The sequence below is a fragment of the Dreissena polymorpha genome, chromosome 5, assembly GCF_020536995.1.
Source record: "Dreissena polymorpha isolate Duluth1 chromosome 5, UMN_Dpol_1.0, whole genome shotgun sequence".
Classification (NCBI taxonomy): Eukaryota; Metazoa; Mollusca; class Bivalvia; order Myida; family Dreissenidae; genus Dreissena; species Dreissena polymorpha.
The window spans coordinates 20,364,088-20,383,150 of NC_068359.1; the positions used below are offsets into that span (position 1 = coordinate 20,364,088).

General features: G+C 34.6%; 1 protein-coding gene and 1 long non-coding RNA gene across 9 annotated transcripts in view; one reads left to right on the top strand and one right to left on the bottom strand.

Moving 5' to 3' along the window:
- The window catches only part of LOC127831651 (rootletin-like), a 169,092-nt gene extending 164,920 nt beyond the window's left edge, over positions 1 to 4,172 (top strand). For all 8 annotated transcript variants that reach the window (XM_052356662.1, XM_052356663.1, XM_052356665.1 and 5 more), the window contains 2 exons: positions 11 to 152; positions 571 to 4,172. In XM_052356662.1, coding sequence (XP_052212622.1) covers positions 11 to 152; positions 571 to 894 — 466 coding nt within the window. In that variant the 3' untranslated portion in view covers positions 895 to 4,172. The remainder of the gene's footprint in view (positions 1 to 10; positions 153 to 570) is intronic.
- A 6,632-nt stretch (positions 4,173 to 10,804) lies between these two features.
- LOC127831658 (uncharacterized) lies at positions 10,805 to 14,615 on the bottom strand. The gene is made up of 4 exons (XR_008026428.1): positions 14,433 to 14,615; positions 13,042 to 13,099; positions 12,460 to 12,606; positions 10,805 to 11,088 (listed from the first exon to the last, which is right to left on the bottom strand). It is a non-coding gene; the product is annotated as an uncharacterized LOC127831658 (long non-coding RNA).
- Between the last annotated feature and the right edge of the window lie 4,448 nt (positions 14,616 to 19,063).

Consider the following 19,063-nt stretch of genomic DNA (forward strand, 5'->3'; position numbering starts at 1 on the left):
TGTATTTCAGACTGATAGATCTGACGACGCGTCACCGCGCAGAGACTGAGATGGAGACAGAGCGCCTGCGCCAGGCCCAGATGCAGGCTGAGCGCCTCCTGGAGTCCCGGGAACGCGCCAACAGGGCAAAGGTCAAGGGCTTGGAGGAGACAGTAAGTTGCCGTTTATACTGAAATATGTTATTGTTAGAAGTCCATGTTGATTAGTCGGGGATTTTTTTTATTTTGTTGAGTAATGAAAATCTGAAAAGGTTTGTAATATTCAGAAATCATCTAAGTTTAATAACATTCTGTTGTTGTGGGGTTAATATTTTTTATTTTAACATATTTAAGATTTTGGCACACAATTATTTACACAATCCATATTAGCCTGTGGGAACACTACTTTCTTCTTATATGGTATTTAAAAAAAAGTCTCTTCAAAATAAAAATCATGTTAGGGCGGCAAGTGTCGTACCTGATCAGCCTGATGCGGACTGCACAAGCAAATGTAGGACGACACTATGCTCACATGCATAAACAACGTTTTCAAAGGCACCATGACACATTTTTATAAACATTTCCCCTGCAGGTGGCCACACTGAAGGACCAACTAGCCCAGGAGTTCAAGAAACGGCAGCAGTACATTCAGCGCAGCGTCCGTACTGGCGAAGAAATCAACGACATCCGCTCCATGCTCGACTCCTCCCTCCATAACGTGGGCAGAGACCCGAACATCGACCAGCACCTGCTTGAGATCGAGACCCGCAAGCTTGACGACGGCCTCGACGTGCATGGTTACCCCAGCCGGTCACCAGCCAGGCGCCGGTCTCCACTCCGTACCCCACCCACTCGGCTAGCCGCACAGCAGGCACAATTCCGTAGCCCAATGTTTTCGAGGAAGATGAAGAAGTAATGTTTTTCGGGGGATTTTAGGTGTTGAATTTTTGTTTGTAAGAAGAAATTTGTGGATGATGTTTTGCTGAATTTGTAAAAAAAGCATATATAATGTATGATTAAAAACCATTTTAGATTTAGCCATTGTGGACTTTTGAATGAGTTTTTAAATGAAAATGGATTTAAATTGCGTTTTTAGGTTTTATTAAACCATTTAAAGTTATTAAAAAATGAATTTCAGAATCTTCACTTTGGGTTGAATTGTTAATTGCCTCGTTACAAAGGGTTTTCCTTTAGTCTAGCCATATTTCTTTTAGAATGTGGGTTTCCAAGTCAAGACATTTTAGTTGTTTGTTTTTTGTGAAAGTAGAAGTACTTTAATTAATTTATCTTTAGTTTGATGTAAATACATAAAAGGTTAAACTGTATTTATTATATTATATAATTACTTTTATTCAATTTACTATGTAACCAGAAATATATAAGAAATATAATAATGTATTGTAATTTCTTTTAATTTAATTTATACGCTAAAAAAACACTTGAACTAAGTCAGTATTTTATAATCAAAATTTGTGAAAGTATTCCAAACATTTAATCCCTTATGTTTAGCACAATATAAATAATATAATAGTACCCTGATAGTTATGTAGTGAAATTGATATATATTTTTTCAGATGACTATTTTATGTTTAGCTTTATTTTGTGCCCATATTTAATATGTATGTTGGGTGGGCAGATACAAAATAGCACATTAAACAAATAAAAACATAAATAAAAATGTAGTTTTAGATGCGATGGTTTTTTACAATTTATTAAGCTGTTACTACATTTATGTTTGTTATAATATGGCAATAATTATCTTACATCTTGTTTGCTGTTTTCCTTATATTTCTTTATATTTTAGGAAGATGTTTTGTTTTAATTTTAAAGAGACCTTTAGTTTTTAGACCTTTTTCTGAAATTGGCTTCTACAGTTAAAACAGGCTATCACTGACTGTGATTATTTTTAATTTAGTCACACGTTCTTTGTTTATGTTTTGTTTTCTTTTTTGTTTAAGAGTTTTGCAATTTTAAAGCTTATTTTTTCCAAGCAATAATGTGATATTGTTCTTTGTTTTTAGTTGAGCACCAACATTAAACACATGTTTAATTGTTTTTTAAAATGTGCCTGCACGTTGTATAGAGAATAAAACAGATATCTGGTATGGATTTTCAAGACCAATATAAAAACTGATATCGTTGATTTGATGCATTTGTTTTATTGGTTACAATTGCATAGCTATGTGTGCTATATTTATTTAAACTATTCACAATGTTTTGGTGAGATGATGTTTTGTTATTGTTTTTTGTGTGCAAAGAGCAAAGTATTCTGTGATAACAAAGTGAATGCTACAAAAAGTTGAATTACTGGCACCAGGAAATTGTTGTGCAAAATATTGTATCAGGCCTTTTCTTGGGATATCTTTGGGTTCATTAAATGGACCCATTCCCATTGCAAATTGGTAAAAAAATCCCAATTTGAAAAAAAATCCTTTTTGCAAAAAATGGCCAGGAAGAGTTCTCCTGGTAATTTATCATCAAACCTATATTAAATTGTGATAATTAATTATTTGTCGCATTCCATTTTAGGATATTTGAAATGAGCTAACAGAAAACAAACTTTTCAACATTTAAAATGTTTTCTAAGACTATTTTTTTTTAAATATTCAATAAAACTGCTCAAAACATTCCACAGTGACCAGTTAATAAAGTAAATACGAAGGCCTTATATATTTATACAATGTTGTAAGGTGTCAGGATTCTGTAAAGAAAGCGCAGTATTAAAAATAGGCAGCAAGCATCTCTCTACACAGATCATGTTTCGTTTCTGCCATGCCATGCATCTGAGTGATTGAGATTGTTCTAAAAAAATATTCCGTCCAATAGCTTTTTTGCTGCCAGTGTTTTTTGTATGTGATTTATGCAATGGTCTGGGAACAATGCTGGAAACTGTTGTGATACCATTTTATATACATAAACAGTACAAAAGTCATCTGTAGTGGTCCTGTAATGTCGAAACCACCTGTGTATATGTTGTAACATTTGTCATTGAATAAGCATGTTTCATGCAGAAAAATGTCTTGGAAATTTTGGACTTTGCGAACATGTGCTTTTACAAACTAATATACTTACAACTTTATTATATATATATAAATATTTATTTTTATATAAACCATACATATTTATGTGTGATGAGGTTTATGTGTTTAATTGTTCACTTACATCAGTATGCTGACTATATTATTTCAGCTCTTTTGAATTGATAGTTAAGCATAATTGTTTCCACCACGCATATATTGGGTTTCCAACGTTTTCCTTAACTTTGAACTGTAGGATTTGAAAAATTGTATTATTTTTTTTATTTATATGTATTTCATGTAGTGGTATAAACTATCACTGTTGTTTTGTTTTCATTTTTCCAATGTGTTGCATTGTATTTTGTTAGGCGAGTTTTGGGTAAAAAAAACAAAAGCATAAATTGAGAATCACTTTTATAAGGAAACAGTGTGTGTTTTTTAGTATGGAAAAATGACAAGTTAATGAGACCATATTAAATAAAAAATTCTGCCATTAGGGGTCAAGGAAAACAGAAGCATAGAGCGTTATACATGCTGAGGTTTGGTATCAAGTTTTAACAGTAAATTTCTCTTATGTGAACCTGTTGTATTACAAAGACAATTTGTTATGTGCATATAATTGTTTGACTAGGCAGAGGAGTATTGTTGGTTAGATGTTTTTTTATCTAATTGTGTGTTTAGATATTCATCCATGTAATCTGCACCTTTTTGTTCTGTTGCCGCACTATTTTGATCCATTTTGATGTGAATGTTGGAGTACACGATTTGGGCTTTTTATTCTTGTAGCAAACTTGTAGTTTGGTTGAATTCAATCGTTATGTGACAATAAGTTGATTACTGAATTTGAATAGAATCTTTCCATTCCGTTCACTGTATTTTATCTGCAATGTAAATTTAAGCCTTTGCATATGTAGCTTGGTCCAGCAACGGTCAAGTGCTTATGTAGTTTAGACAGTTATGTAACTTTATTGTTTCAGAATATTTTCTCTTGTTGATTTACTTGTATTAGTCTCAGAAGTGCATTCAGTCAGTTTTCAAATCCGTCCGAAGGTATTTTTCGTTTTCATGTTTCTATAACGCTGTTTTATTTTCTTTGTTTTGATTTTACTCTTCTACTTTCTCGGCTTGATCTGTGTACACGTATCACCATATTTAAGAAATAAAGTGTGTTTGTAGACTCTCGTGTTGTTATTGGTTCAGGTATTTAAAATTTGGTCAAATGACATTTGCCACACTGACGAGTGATGTCTTGACGCGCAACTGCAAACATTGAGCCGTCGCCCATCAACGGGCAAAATGTGGAACTATTTGACGGATGTGTGAACTTGTTGTATCTATTTAATATTTAAAGGACATTTTTCACGTTTTGATAAATTGATAAAATTAAAACAAATTGTTCAGATTTGCCCATTTTAGATGTTGTTATGATATTTGCGAGGAAACCGTAGTTCTGATCTTTTACTATTTATTTACATTTAAGGTCAATGGCACATACAAATATATGACACATAAGACTTAGAATATATCACAGATTTCGTAGAATTAAGTCTTGGCTGATTTAAAATTCACAATTAAAGGGCATGAAATAAAACGCTGTTATTGTATGCGTACTTTTAACAATACAGAAGTTTTGTAACTGAAATAGGTTCATATGAGCGTGAATGCTAAGGACCTATGGATTGGATAACCCGTTAAGGGGGGTTCCCACTGCCGATCCGATCAACTCGATCTTCCCGATCAACATAATTCTCCGACCAAGCTCGACTAAAAAGGGTATACACGACTTCATTTGAGTCAAATGATCAGAGTTAAGATAAAATTTATGTTTTTGGCCTGCAAGCTTTTGTACCAGAACTGAGGCAAAACTTGTAAAAATTTCGTTTACATAGGTACAAACTTAAACAATATCATGACAAATTTCATTACCTACAGATAAAACACTATTTTGACTATCTATTTTAGTGTTTTTATTTCCAAGAGATTTCAAACTCTGCAAGAGTGTCTTTGGTTCAAATTTATTATCTTCTATTTTAGTTAAGAAATATACAGACCTAGCAGACCTTATGTTTCTTTGTACTAAGTTTCTGTATTTCAAAAATTGCTTGTAGTAATCCCTGGTTGAATTGTTTTCGGAAACAAAGAGATGCGGGCATGTTCACAACCATCCATATCCATACTTGAAAGTATTTGTAAAATGTTTACGGAGGCGACTGGGTGGTTACGGAGGAAGTGTCACGGGAGCACAAAGACAGTGTTGAACCTTTTAATTTGATTGTACTTTAATAACTTTATACAATAGCGGAAATTGATGTCGTTGACCAATGCCATCTAATTCACATGGTACAAGTATACCACGCTTGCATAACTGTCAAACACTGGTCAATCATATAGAGCCTCGATACGGATGCAAGGGTCTGCGCTGTTTGCTTAAAGGAATTTCTGTAAAAAATACTCTAATTATATAAATACATATACTAGACATCCCTAATTTTGGAAATACATTAATCCAATTTAGAAGGATGGGATGTCCACTAGGCATACATGGGTTAAATGTGATGCAAGTACATATACAGACGTTATTAATCTAAACGCAAAATAGCCGAACTTAGGGGTGATGACAACGTTCAAAGAGGCAAGAAAGGCTGTTCATATATTAATTGACCACTCGCCAGCTGTCAATCAAACTCACGTAGTACTCAATCAGATTTCGTTTATTGCGACCACATGGTCCGACAAACAAAGACTGTCGGAGTAATGGACAAAGCGTTTTATGAAAACACAATTAAGTGGGCAGAGCGATCGCGTATTTGACGACTGGTCAATTTCAAGTGGACTCCATGTTGCTAGAGGGCTTGATGCTTGATCAGCTCTACGCGCTATCAGAATATTTGTCACTCCATGATGCTTTCAATCATTAGAAAGTGTTTGTTTTGCCGTTTTGCCTTTCTGGGTGTGCTCAATGGTTTCAAAGTTGCATATGTTTCATGGTAAACGACTGTAAGAATTGTTTTTATTTTAGGCAATTTAACTTGTAATAGTTTGTTTGTAATGAGACACACACAACCAAGCATTATAGTACGGCCTTTTTAAAACCTTTTTTGTGGCTTTTGTATTGCTCGACGATGATCCTGAAGTTCAGGTTGTGATCGATACTCTGGTATGTTGGTATGTATATAACCAGTAGCTATATGGAAGTTCAAATTAAAAAGCAATCTCTGTTATTTATGTTTAGATGTAATCGCAATCTAGCTTGGATAATAGTTATTTACACTTAATGAATAATGTATGAATACATCTGGGCCAATAGTGGGCTTTTAAAAATCGGTCTTAATTTCAACGCTTTGCATTGACTGTTTCAAGGCGGTGAGCCCAGTTTTGATTGTTTTTGTCTGTTTGGTTTACCTGCCCCTTTCTATTTGTTTACAATAGAAGCTAGGAACCAGACTATGTTTTGTCTGTTTGGTTTGTACGTGCGTGTCTATTCTACGAAATGCGTTTTGTGCCGCGTTGTTTTGCATTGGTTCTACGACATGTGTTTTGTTCCGCGTTGTTTTGCATTGGTTCTTTGCAATAACAGTTCCACCTACCGCTGGATATAAGTTACTAACTAATGTTTCATTATGATTACCATGATGAGCTTGTGTTTATTGCGTCGAGATATTATATATAGCTTATATTTAGGAGTCTGTCCGAATACTGTTGATGTTTCTCTCCTTGCAGTCGTAGATTTTTGTGCGTCGGTCAATACTACCAGGGACTACATTTCACGCGAACATCTACGAACATATTTCCGGAGATATTTGTCAAAGAGAGCGATTCAAAATGTCAACAAATGAAGTAAGAATAGTCAGGCAGCTTTTTTATATATCTTAAATTACATTTTCGCTTAAAGCACTAATCAATTGTCCCCAAAGGGATGTAATCTTTCTTGTGGAAAGGGAAATAATGCATTTTTTTTATCAAACTAGATAAATCAACAAATTTTCAGAAAGGTATACATTCGGCATTGTTAGTTTAAAGACTCGGGTAGTACGCGCGACACTCGGTCTGAACGCTTTGATCACTTAAACTATCGGTAAGTTAAAAAAATAGTACCTTAATAATTCTGAAAATGTTGTCCCATACTTTTCTTGACGAAATTTAGGTTCGTATTGACGTATGCGTACACACACGGATGGATGCATTGCAGGAATTTCATTTAAGGTATACTCTACTACTGAGTGTAGACCGTATAGCCACCGAGAAGCTCCGTGTCACTCCCTGCCAGGCCAACACGGCAGTTTTGTTAAGTTCAAAACTGATGGGCCGATCCGTGACGTTCCGGAAAGATGGCAGCACCCGGGATGGTCCATGTAGCTGCCGTATTGGGTCCGGGACAGCCTATTTTTGCCTTGGTTGTCCGTGTGCGCCCTTGACAGTTCGGAAACACATTTCAGTGAAATACGCTGTAATTATATTGCACACATTATATAGAAATATGGTTAGTTTATTGAATGGAGAAAGTTGTTCGTGCAACGCATTGTATGCGATGAGACGAGTCCGATAAAATTTCCCCATCCAAGTAGCTAACCATCTGTTTTAATAATCCTGAAATCTAGAAAAAAAAATATTCTGTATTTGAACCTGGTCTTGTCATGGATAAAAATTAAAACGTCGATTAAAGTCAACTGTGGCCTTCATTAGTTATTTCCGGAATATGACATAAGTAATACACAAGTCACGTGTGAACTAACTGTATATCACTTAATTTATCAAACAATTCTTTATCAGGTAGTTCATGTGCTAATTGACAGGATAAAAATGCTGTACTAAAAATGACATAAGTATTATAAATTTATACTTAACGACATGCTGCTCCGCCCCACCCAGGAACACAAAATTCTGCATATATGTACGATTTTATTTTCCCCTACCGGTGGAACCGGTAGGGACTTTTGGTTTGCACTCCGTCTGTCTGTCTGTCAGTCAGTCCGTCACACTTTTCTGGATCCTGCGATAACTTTAAAAGTTCTTCATATTTTTTCATGAAACTAGAAACATGGATAGATGGCAATATCGAGATTATGCACGTCATTTCATTTTGTTCTGGTTGCTACGGCAACAAATATATAAACAAATATTTTTTTTACTGACAATGGTGGAGTTTCACCAGTAGGGGACCATATTGCTCGGCAATCTCTTGTTTTGTGTAACAGTCCTCGCCCTTTCGTACCGGGTCTCCAACATAACACTGGATTTCACATTAAAGGGGCCTTTTCACGTTTTGGTAAATTGACAAAATAAAAAAAACTTGTTTCAGATTCGCACATTTTCGTTGTAGCTATGCTATGTGTGAGGAAACAGTAATACTGAACATTGACCATGCTCTAAAATATGCATTATATGCATCTTTTGACGATTTGAAAATTATAAAGCGTTGCAACGCGAAACGATTGAATAATTCGGAGAGTTCTATTGTTGTCGTTGTATTTTGTGACACTACTAGGATTACTCATATAAAGTATGTGTTAGATTTGTTGTAATAAAACGTTTTGAATAACCATCAGTTATGTATAATACTATTGTTTGTGATTATTTCTGTCGTGTGTTCCTGTCAGAAAGAGACCAGTGTGATTGAAATAATGTCATTGTCTCGAATTACACCATCATTTCATCATATTTACCTTTGTATTCCTTACGCATATTTGACAGTTTGTCCTTTGGTCGATATCACCCCCTGTCATGGACATAAAAATGACAACGGCTACCGTTTTCATGTGTGTTTGACATTAGTCTTTCCCGTTTTGTACTTGATAAAACCTTTTGTGATCACAATTATCACAATTAAAAAAAATGAGTTAGCATCTTGCCTACGTTTAGAATAAACTTTATATCAATCCTAGTAATATATTGTTCATTGCGTCCGATCCAATTATCGCATACATAATAATACAATTTTGACATTGATTTTTTATTCTTAAGTCCCTTAAGCTCAATATTGTGTTGTCCCAAATTTTCAGAACTATATTTCGTACTTTCAAAGAATAGCGGTGGTGATTTAACTAGTATTGAGGAATGTTGTTTATGACGCAACTAATAAGCGCAAGTTACGAGGAGACAATTGATTATTCACATATACATATTAAGTGGAAATTTAAAGTACACTCATTTTAATGTAATTGCATTTCCAATCGACATATATTTTTATTTTAACAAACGATCCACAGAAGAAACATATGTATTTCCCTCTTTACAATATTGCTTACGGTTATCTTTAAGGGGGCTATTGACGGTATTTCTATTTATTAAGCCTATGTATTAGCGATTTAAAAAACATACACACCATTATGTGTAAAAGTTGAAGAAGCCTTAAAATTCACGTCTATAGAAATCAAAGAAGTCTATAACTATTATCATCGAGTGCATGCGCTTAGAAGTGCATCCAGAAAAGTAATTCATATCGATTTTTATATACTCTGTTTGTTTATTATTAAGTAATATTTACTCACAGACGGGCAAACATAACGTACGTTTGGCAAGCCGGTAAAGGACTAACATAAAGTCTCGTAGTCCGCTGGAATACTCTTTCACATACTTAAGAAATGTGGGAAACATGAACATACCTTTTAGATAGACAAACAACAGGTGACATTCACAACCGTTTTTTGAAACAGTCCTATTTGTTGTTGTTTTCTATTGTTTGTCATGTTATGGGTGTGATATTGTTTTTGAGACGATGCATTTTCTTAATTTGCGAATTGGTATATTGCCAACACGACACAAACGCCTATATACAAGCAGAAAGGATTAAAAGAGCGTCTGTAAGACAATAAATTTTAAAATGATTCGCTTCGTCATCTTTTGCGCGGCTGACATTCATTTCTTCCGGCTTGTTATCGTATGAATGAACAAATTTTCTTATCGATATACGAAGCACAATTGTCTCTGCATATGGAAAAATAGTTAATTACGACAATATCAATTTCGCTTAATTCTATAACACTAGATGACATTACCAATTAATGTTCCTCGAAATAGGTCAGTTTTTTTTATAATAACCATTAAACATTTTATTAAAATAATAAACTATTTTGACATTAAGACCAGATTGGTGATCAAAAATGCTTGATTACCTGTTCATATATTAATTTTAAATTATTTTCCTCGCAAAAAACCCATTTATTTAAACAAAACGTATGTGTCTTCAATACATACACGTAAGGGAATCAGTACATACGTGGCGCGAGGAGACATTTGTCAATATTAAATTCATAGATTCAACTGCTTATTAATATATTTTATTTTCGTTGTATTTTCTTTTTGATAATCATTCACTTTTCCAAATCGCGTGTGTCCCATTTACGTTATTTATTGCAGGAACTTTTTAATGTACTTCCTGAACCGTCTTTCTGTTTTTAGCAACCATGACATCTGTTTTGTTATAAGGGATCACAACAAGAATGGTTTCGCTATGACCATGCAAATTATACGCAGATTTTAAGATATAATAAATTTTTACTTAATAACGTTGCATTTAAAACAAAAACAAGACGTAAGAAGAGTGTACCTTGTTTATTAAAACATTTCTTCTGAGCGGCTGGAAAGGACTATTATAAACAGCACAGGGTACATTTACACGTAATATATGTTAAATCAACATCAGATTCAGAAGAGAATACTTTAATTCATCCTTCGTCATATACGTGAACATGCTTAGGAAATGAAAGAAGGTTAAAGAGCGACTATGCAATAGCAAGAAATAAGAGGCTTACACTGAATACATTGTTAACGTTAAATTTCGTTCGCTTTAAGTGGTAATACGTGTTATTGCCAATGCTATTTTGTATTTCTTAATTAAACGTTTAATTTTCTATAAACATACAGAAAGTTAAATTTTGTTGAACCCACTTTTTAACACGTTAAAAACAGAGTGAAATTATTGACGAGTCCAATTGCTACACACATACAGTAATTTGTATTAACAGCATTGAATGGCTGACAGGAAACCAATTCTTAGGCCAAGGCAGCTGTGATGGCGTAGATCGCGGCTAAGAAGACGGTCGCAAATATGCTGTTGTCAACACACGTGGCTCCACTTTTGGCTGTAGCTGTAGCTGTATTTCGAAAGAGAAAATTAAAACAATTAAGCGTTTGGTTTATACCGTTTGAAGTGCATTTTATAAGTTGTAAGGTCATTTGGAAAGATAAGATGACATTTTTGTCTAGAACAATTGTAGTTAGATAATATAAATGATTAGTTGGTATCGTGCGAGTTTCAAACGCATTCAGATGAATTGTGTGGTTCGTGGCCTAAGCAGGAAGTTTTAAAATTAATATCAATCATGAAAAGTCTTTTTATAAATCCTTACATGCATTAAATTGGCCGTTCTATGTCATTGATCACAGCTTCAATAATTGCGTAATTATGCTAAGTGGTAGGCTATAGATGTTCGTTTTCATGTTTAATATAGACACTTGGTTCACGTGCTTTCAATAATATACATGTACTAGCGGTGTTAATACAGTTTTTCCTCTCTATAATTTTTCTAAATAATTAATACTCCCATCTTTAATGCAAGTGACCAATTTTACTATCTCATCATCTTATGCCCAAACATCTTGACGTTGTACAAGACCGAGCTACCAACGAAAGTAATACTTCAAGGAAAATGCGTGTTTTATGTTGAAACAGTGTATAGATACTTTTATGACGATATTAAAAATAAAAAAAAACAGTTACGTCATATATCATTAATTTAACAACATAACGATTATCGGATAAATATCCGACCGTCGTTCGGCCCTCTTAATTAGTTCATTCACTAATTTTAAGGTGATGTTTGACAAAACAAAACAATATCATGTATTGATTTGTAGTTGCATGCGTATTATTTGACATACAATGTTCGATGTTTCTCATCAGCCCGGTCACAATTATTGTTAACTTGTATTTATATGTACATGTTTGTCCAATGAGTTGGTTCTAAATGAAATTCAGAAACTTTTTTTAATGTCATTACTTTAAACCAAACAATTCAACTTAAAACACACACACATTTGACCGTGTACAAGACCGAGCTACCAACGAAAGTAATACTGCTAGGAAAATGCGTGTTTTATGTTGATACAGTTCATACAAATATTTATTACGATATTAAAACAAATCAGTTACGCCATATATCAATAATTTAACAATATAACGTTTATCGGATAAATATCCGACCGTCGTTCGACTCTCTTCATTTATACATTCACTAATTTTAAGTGGATGTATGACAAAACAAAAAAATCTCATGTATGGAATTGTAGTTGCATGCGTATTATTTGACATAAAATGTTCGATGTTTCTCATCAGCCCGGCCATAATGATTGTTAACTTGTATTTATATGTACATGTTTGTCCAATGAGTTGGTTCTAAATGAAATTCAGAAACTTTTTTTCATGTCACTACTTTAAACCAAACAATTAACCGTTAAACACACACATATTTGCTGTGCAAATAATCTGTATACAGGCGACGTGACAGGTTTCGAGATTCCAACGGAGAAATCATTCGGCTGATCGTAATCATGTTCTTCATCATCATCATCATAATCATACCCATGATAACCAGTTGTGCTGTCCATTTTACCTAAAATTGATTCAAGTATTCTTGTATTCGGGCTAACGTTAAAATACGCGTTACCTGTTGGTAGGCTGTGGTAGATAAAGCGAGTCCCAATTCACAACACACGTGGTTTATTAGTCTAACAAGATTGTCCCCGATTTATCCATTTTAGATTCAACCCGTAAAATCACGTTGAGCAAAACAAAGCCATTTAACAGCTGCAAGCTTTTGTCGAATGTACCTTTATCCCATAAATTAAAAGTGAAGTTCAATACTTTATTTAAATGGTATTGAACATTTTAATACAATGCAAATCTTATTTCGCTATCAAGCAGCTGGATACTTATTAATATTGCTGGACACAATATTTTGACAATTGTTACCACACGATGCATACAGAAATGAAAACGTACTATAATCCGTGATATCTTGTACATCCCAACTCATACATGTACTTACACGATGCATACTGAAGACTTGCCAGCATAAGCACGACTAACATCGCTGTAAACTTCATCTGTAAACATAATGTAATTGTTTGAATAACCAGTACATTTCGCATAAATAAGCGATATTGTATTTTGATCGACCTTGCAAAAAATGAAAAACTAAGGAAAACTCGTATTGAATAGAATGTGTAGACTTTTTACTATAAACATATTTAAATCGAAAGATTTCATGCATGATGTAGTCTTATTGTGAGTGCATTTAGACATTACTTCATTAAACTAACTCAAAGTTTAAAGGATTAACATGTTATCACGCTTTTTATTAACAATATGTATTCATTTTTGTTAAAATCTTTAACAAACTTGTTAACATATTTTTTCCAAACTGTGTATATTTCCATTTAATATCTACCCCCTCGTGTGATTGTATGTGAAACGTGCAATTTGCATGTCATTTTCTATTTGATTGTACAGATACACATACGAATAAGGAAATGGGCATGATTGATATGCGATTCATCTTCCCCATCAGACAAAGGCGCACTAGCAAACATTACAATGGTTAACAAATAAGAAAATCTCTAACGTTATTGTAAGGTGTCATCAATACTTAAGTTAGGCTGTTGATAAACAGTATAATTATTTATATTTGACGTGTATGGTGACAGCACTATCATCTGAAAGTAGAAGCTCAATCATGCACGTAAACAATACTATCAGCAAAAAACACGATTACTTAAATATGCTTTTAAAATATAATATTAGTATTTCCTGTAATTCAGCGCATTTACAATACTGCACAAATTTAAGCAAACAATGTATTCAATTTCTGTCAGAGTTTAAATAAACAGATTTTTTTCAGAAAAAAAAGGAAAACACAATACATAGTATAAATAATTGTGTATATGAACCGCGAATGGTTACATCGCTACATCGAACGTTTTCAAAAAAAAGATCTATGCAAATGTAAAAGCACAAATTATCGTTCGATTGTTAAAAAATCAACGAAAATGATATGCATATTTTGAGTCGTTACATCGATTACAAGTCCAAAATAAATCAATGGCCGGTTATTGCTGTGGTTACTGCATGCGCTTTTTCTCTTTCTGACCTGGGTTCAATCACCGTTCCCGGAAGCATGTGATTTGGTTTGTGGCCACCATACTGGACAGGTGGGGTTTCATTGAGATCCAGCGTATCCACATACACACGAAAACACGAAAATGTGAAATATTTTATTAAAAACAATACCGCTTAACATTTCAGCTATATTTCAAAATGTATTAACGATATCGTGAGATTATAAATTAATTGATTAATACGATTGCTTGGTAACTTCAGGTCTTCTCAATGCAGCCTCATTAACTACGAAATATCCACAAACGATCACATGATACATACCCTGCAATGTTCGTTAACTTTTCTTTTTAAAAACAAATAAGTATTATTCCTTTCAACAACAGCACTGTGTATTGCATCAAATGCTAGGATGTTTAGAACTTTTCTTTTTTTGTCATTCGTGGTTGACGGTCCCTTTAAGCACTGTCACAATACTTAGGTATAAGAGTAAATTATGAATCATCTAAAACAACAAATAAGCAGACAATGGTTTTCATAGAAACAAGTTCTTCAAGTGCATACTCAAATTGATGGTATTGTTTAGTTGTGTATGTGCTTAAGACATCACTTCGTTTCAAGTGAACAATTCTCTTTCCCAATGCACCAGGTTTCTAAATCTTACTTGTTCAGAAGAACAATCACAGCCTTCGAAAGGTGGTTTTTACCCATTTATGCCTAGTGGACTCTCCCATCCTTCTCAATTGGATCAATTTATTTCCAAACTAAGGGATGTCTAGTATATTTATTTCTATATTTAGAATATTTCTTACAGAAATTCCTTTAAGCAAACAGCGCAAACCCTGATGAGACGCGCTTCATGCAGCGTCTTATCTGGGTCTAAGATGTTATTATTATATTATTATTATTAGACCGGATTTATATAGCGCCCTTTTCATGTAAGAGTGCACGTTCAAAGGCGCTTTACATATGAACATTTGCCGTATCGCAGATACGAATACATTTTGTAACACTGTTTCAATAGAAATCGATCAAAACTACTCAATTATACTATAAAACTACTCTATTATACTATAAGTACTACGTTAAAACATGCACAGTAACCATAGATTAGAAAGATCAACAAGACACTATAAAACTACCCTATGTGTATAGTTATAAGATAATTAATGAAACAATAAAATCTAAAACTTAAACAATAAGTACTACGTAAAACAACAAAAACAATTATGCTTCCTTTAAAAGGGTAAATTCCAGTTCATGATGATTGAGATTTTATATAATGAATTGAATAAACCACTGCTTATATTGCATAAGATTGGAGGAAGAGGTGAGTTTTCAGTGCCTTTTTGAATGAATTCAGTGTTGAAGAACCTCGAATGTTTAATGGAAGTGAGTTCCAGAGTTTGGGAGCAGCGTACATGAAACTTCGCTCTCCGTATGATACGGATTTAATTTTCGTTGGAATCACTAATGACGTCGCTTCGTTCTTTGATCTTAAGTTTCGCCTTGGTTCGTAGACTTCAAGTAGGTTTCTCAGATATACAGGCGATTGTCCATTTAATGCTTTGAACGCATTGGTAAGTATTTTGAAGTGGATTATTTTTTTCTACTGGGAGCCAGTGTAATTCTTTTAGGATCGGTGTTATGTGACTATAGCGGGATGTTCTTGTGATAACACGCACCGCAGTGTTTTGAACATTTTGTAGTTTCTTGATAGCTGATGTTTGTATTTCATACAGCAGTACATTGCAATAGTCTAGCCGAGACGTGACAAGTGAATTCACCAATGATTTTGTGGCAGTTGGTGAGATATTGCCTGATGTAACCTATTTGCCTAATCTGACCGAAACATGATCTACTTATAGCATTAATATGGTGTTCCGTGTTCATTCTTGAATCAAACCAAGCACCGAGATTTTGTACGTGTTTCGATGGTCTAATTGTCGAGTCCCCTACTTTAATAGTTAACCCATCTACGTACGTGGCGTTGTTTTGACTTGAAAATACTATGACCTCGGTTTGTCGGTGTTAAGTTTGAGCATATTTGTATTCATCTACGAGATGATATCGTGGAAGCACTTTTCAACTCGATTTAGTGTTTCGTCTTGGGCTGCTCCATCGTTGAGTTCAAAGGAAAGGTAGAGCTGCGAGTCATCGGCGTAGAAGTGATGCCCGGGTCCATGTTTTTTGCAAATTTCCCCAACAGGGTTAGTATACATAGTATAAAATTTTGGGCCTAACACAGATCCCTGGGGTACGCTGAAGGTCAGTAGCACTGGTTCTGATACCTTGCCGTCAATGCTCACCGTTTGGAAGCGGTCAGATAGGTAGGAAGCTACCCACTGTAGTGGTTGTTCAGCAAAGCCGAACTGTTGTTCGAGGCGGCTTAAAAGGGTTATGTGGTCGGTGGTGTCGAAAGCGTTTTGAACTTTTAATAAAGCTGTTTCTTTTGAGTGAAACTTCCTGTATGCAGACTGATTTTCTGAATTTAAATTGTTTTTTGTCTAATGTTCATCTATTCTTTTGCTGACAACTTTCTCCAATAATTTTGAAACATATGGCAGATTCGAAACCGGGCGATAGTTTTGTAGTGTTTCTTTATCTAAGTGGGCTTTGTTAATAAAGGTCTTATACGTGGTGTTTTATAGGATATTGGCACACTTGCTGTTTCCATCGAAAGATTGATGATTTTTGTCAGTATTGGTAGCAGTTCAGTTTTGCATTCTTTCAGGAGCCAAGTTGGAAAAGGGTCAAGCTCGCAAGATTTATTTGGGGATTGCATAATGATTTTTCCAACTTCTTCCTCAGTTGTCGGACGGAACTGTGTCAAACTGCATGTTTCTGCTGTTGGGTTATTATCATTACTATGTTTTGAATTTGCTTAAGAAAGGGCATGTTCAGAGATATCTTTTCTGATACCTTCAACTTTATTTATGAAAAACTTATTGAAATCTTGTGCTAACTCATCGGATGTTTTGCCAGACGAGAGAGCTATTTTAGATGGGCCATCTAGTAAGTGTTTTGTGATTTTGTGCATGCTCTTTTGATCGCGGCCACAGGATGTTACTTTATATTTAAACTTTTTTTTGGCGCAGTGGTTTCTATAAATTTCATGATCAATAGTGAGTCTCGATTTTAGCCATTTTTTTCCAAATTTCGTTTGATATGTTTAGCGTCATGAAGCTCATCTGTGTACCACGGGCAAGTCGGCCGCAGGGTTATAGATTTTGTTCTTAGTGGAGCATGTTTGTCTACCAAAGATGAAAGTTTAGTATCATAAGTTTGGACAATGGTTTCAGGGTTATCTATATTTTCAAATTGTATTTCTCACTCTGTGATATCCTGTTTAAATGTTTCAATATTGATCTCTCGTAGTTTCCGAAAGGTTACAGTTTTTCTTATCGGAGCTGGTTTTGATGCTCTTGCATTAAAGATGATGGCAAAATGGTCTTTAGAAATGTTTCCTGAGCCGACTGAAAGTCCAGGATCGGTAACAACTACGTTGGATACCATATCCACAGTGTCCCTGATGATCACAGTGTTCCAAAAGTGCAACCTGTATATTTTGACCACTATCTCTTGCCTTTAACAAAAGAGTTTTTGCTCTTTTCACACAAGATTTTGCCAAGCCATTTGACCTCGGGTAGTGGGGTGATGATCCCTATTGATTTTGAGGTTACTAGGTCAAAGGTCACGGTGACCGGAAATAGTAAAATGGTTTCCGTATGATAACTCAAGAATGCTTATGTCTAGGATCATGACACTTCATAGGTACATTGATCATGACTCACAGATTACCCCTATTGATTTTCAGGTCACTAGGTCAAAGGTCAAGGTCACGGTGACCCGAAATAGTAAAATGGTTTCCGGATAATAACTCAAGAACGCTTATGCATAATATCATGAAACTTCATAGGCACATTGATCATGACTCGCAGATGACCCCTATTGATTTTCAGGTCACTAGGTCAAAGGTCAAGGTCACGGTTACCGGAAATAGTAAAATGGTTTCCGGATGATTACTCAAGAACGCTTATGCCTAGGATGATGAAACTTCATAGGTACATTGATCATGACTCGCAGATTACCACTATTGATTTTCAGGTCACTAGGTCAAGGGCATGGTGACCCGAAATAGTAAAATGGTTTCAGGATGAGAACTCAAAAACGCGTATGCCTAATATCATGAAACTGCATAGGTACATTGATCATGACTCGCAGATGACTCCTATTGATTTTCATGTCACAAGGTCAAAGGTTGAGGTCACGGTGACCCGAAATAGTAAAATGGTTTCTGGATGATAACCTAAGAACACTTATGCCTAGGATCATGCAACTTCATAGGTACATTGATCATGACTCGCAGATAACCCCTATTGATTTTCAGGTCACTAGGTCAAAGGTCAAGGTCACGGCGACCCGAAACAGTAAAATGGTTTCCGGATGATAACTCAAGACCGCTTATGCCTAGGATCATGAAACTTCATAGGTTCATTGATCATGACTCGCAGGTGGAAAAGCTGCTGCACATGGTTAATAAGAGATCAAATGTCACATTTAGGGATGATTAAGCTTTTTTTTTTGGCCAGTTCCAGTAATCATTCATCAGGCAATATACCAAACAAGATATTCAAAAAGTTTGTAAATCTTATTTGTTTTCTATATTTGGATCTTAAATATTAACTTGTTATGACCACTACACTTTAAAAAATGATAGGCTATATATAAATGTAAGCTTGCTTTCTTAGTTCATTCTTATTTATTATTGTGTCCTATCTCTTACATATTTCAAATATTGTGTAGATATACATGTGTTTGAAAACTGATTATCAAAACAATTTGGTATAGATAAATACCGCTTAAGTAGGCACATGATTGCGCTGATTTTTACCAACAAAATATTTTTGGCAGCCAGTTCATGTGTCAATGAGCACAAATTGTGAAAGATGGCT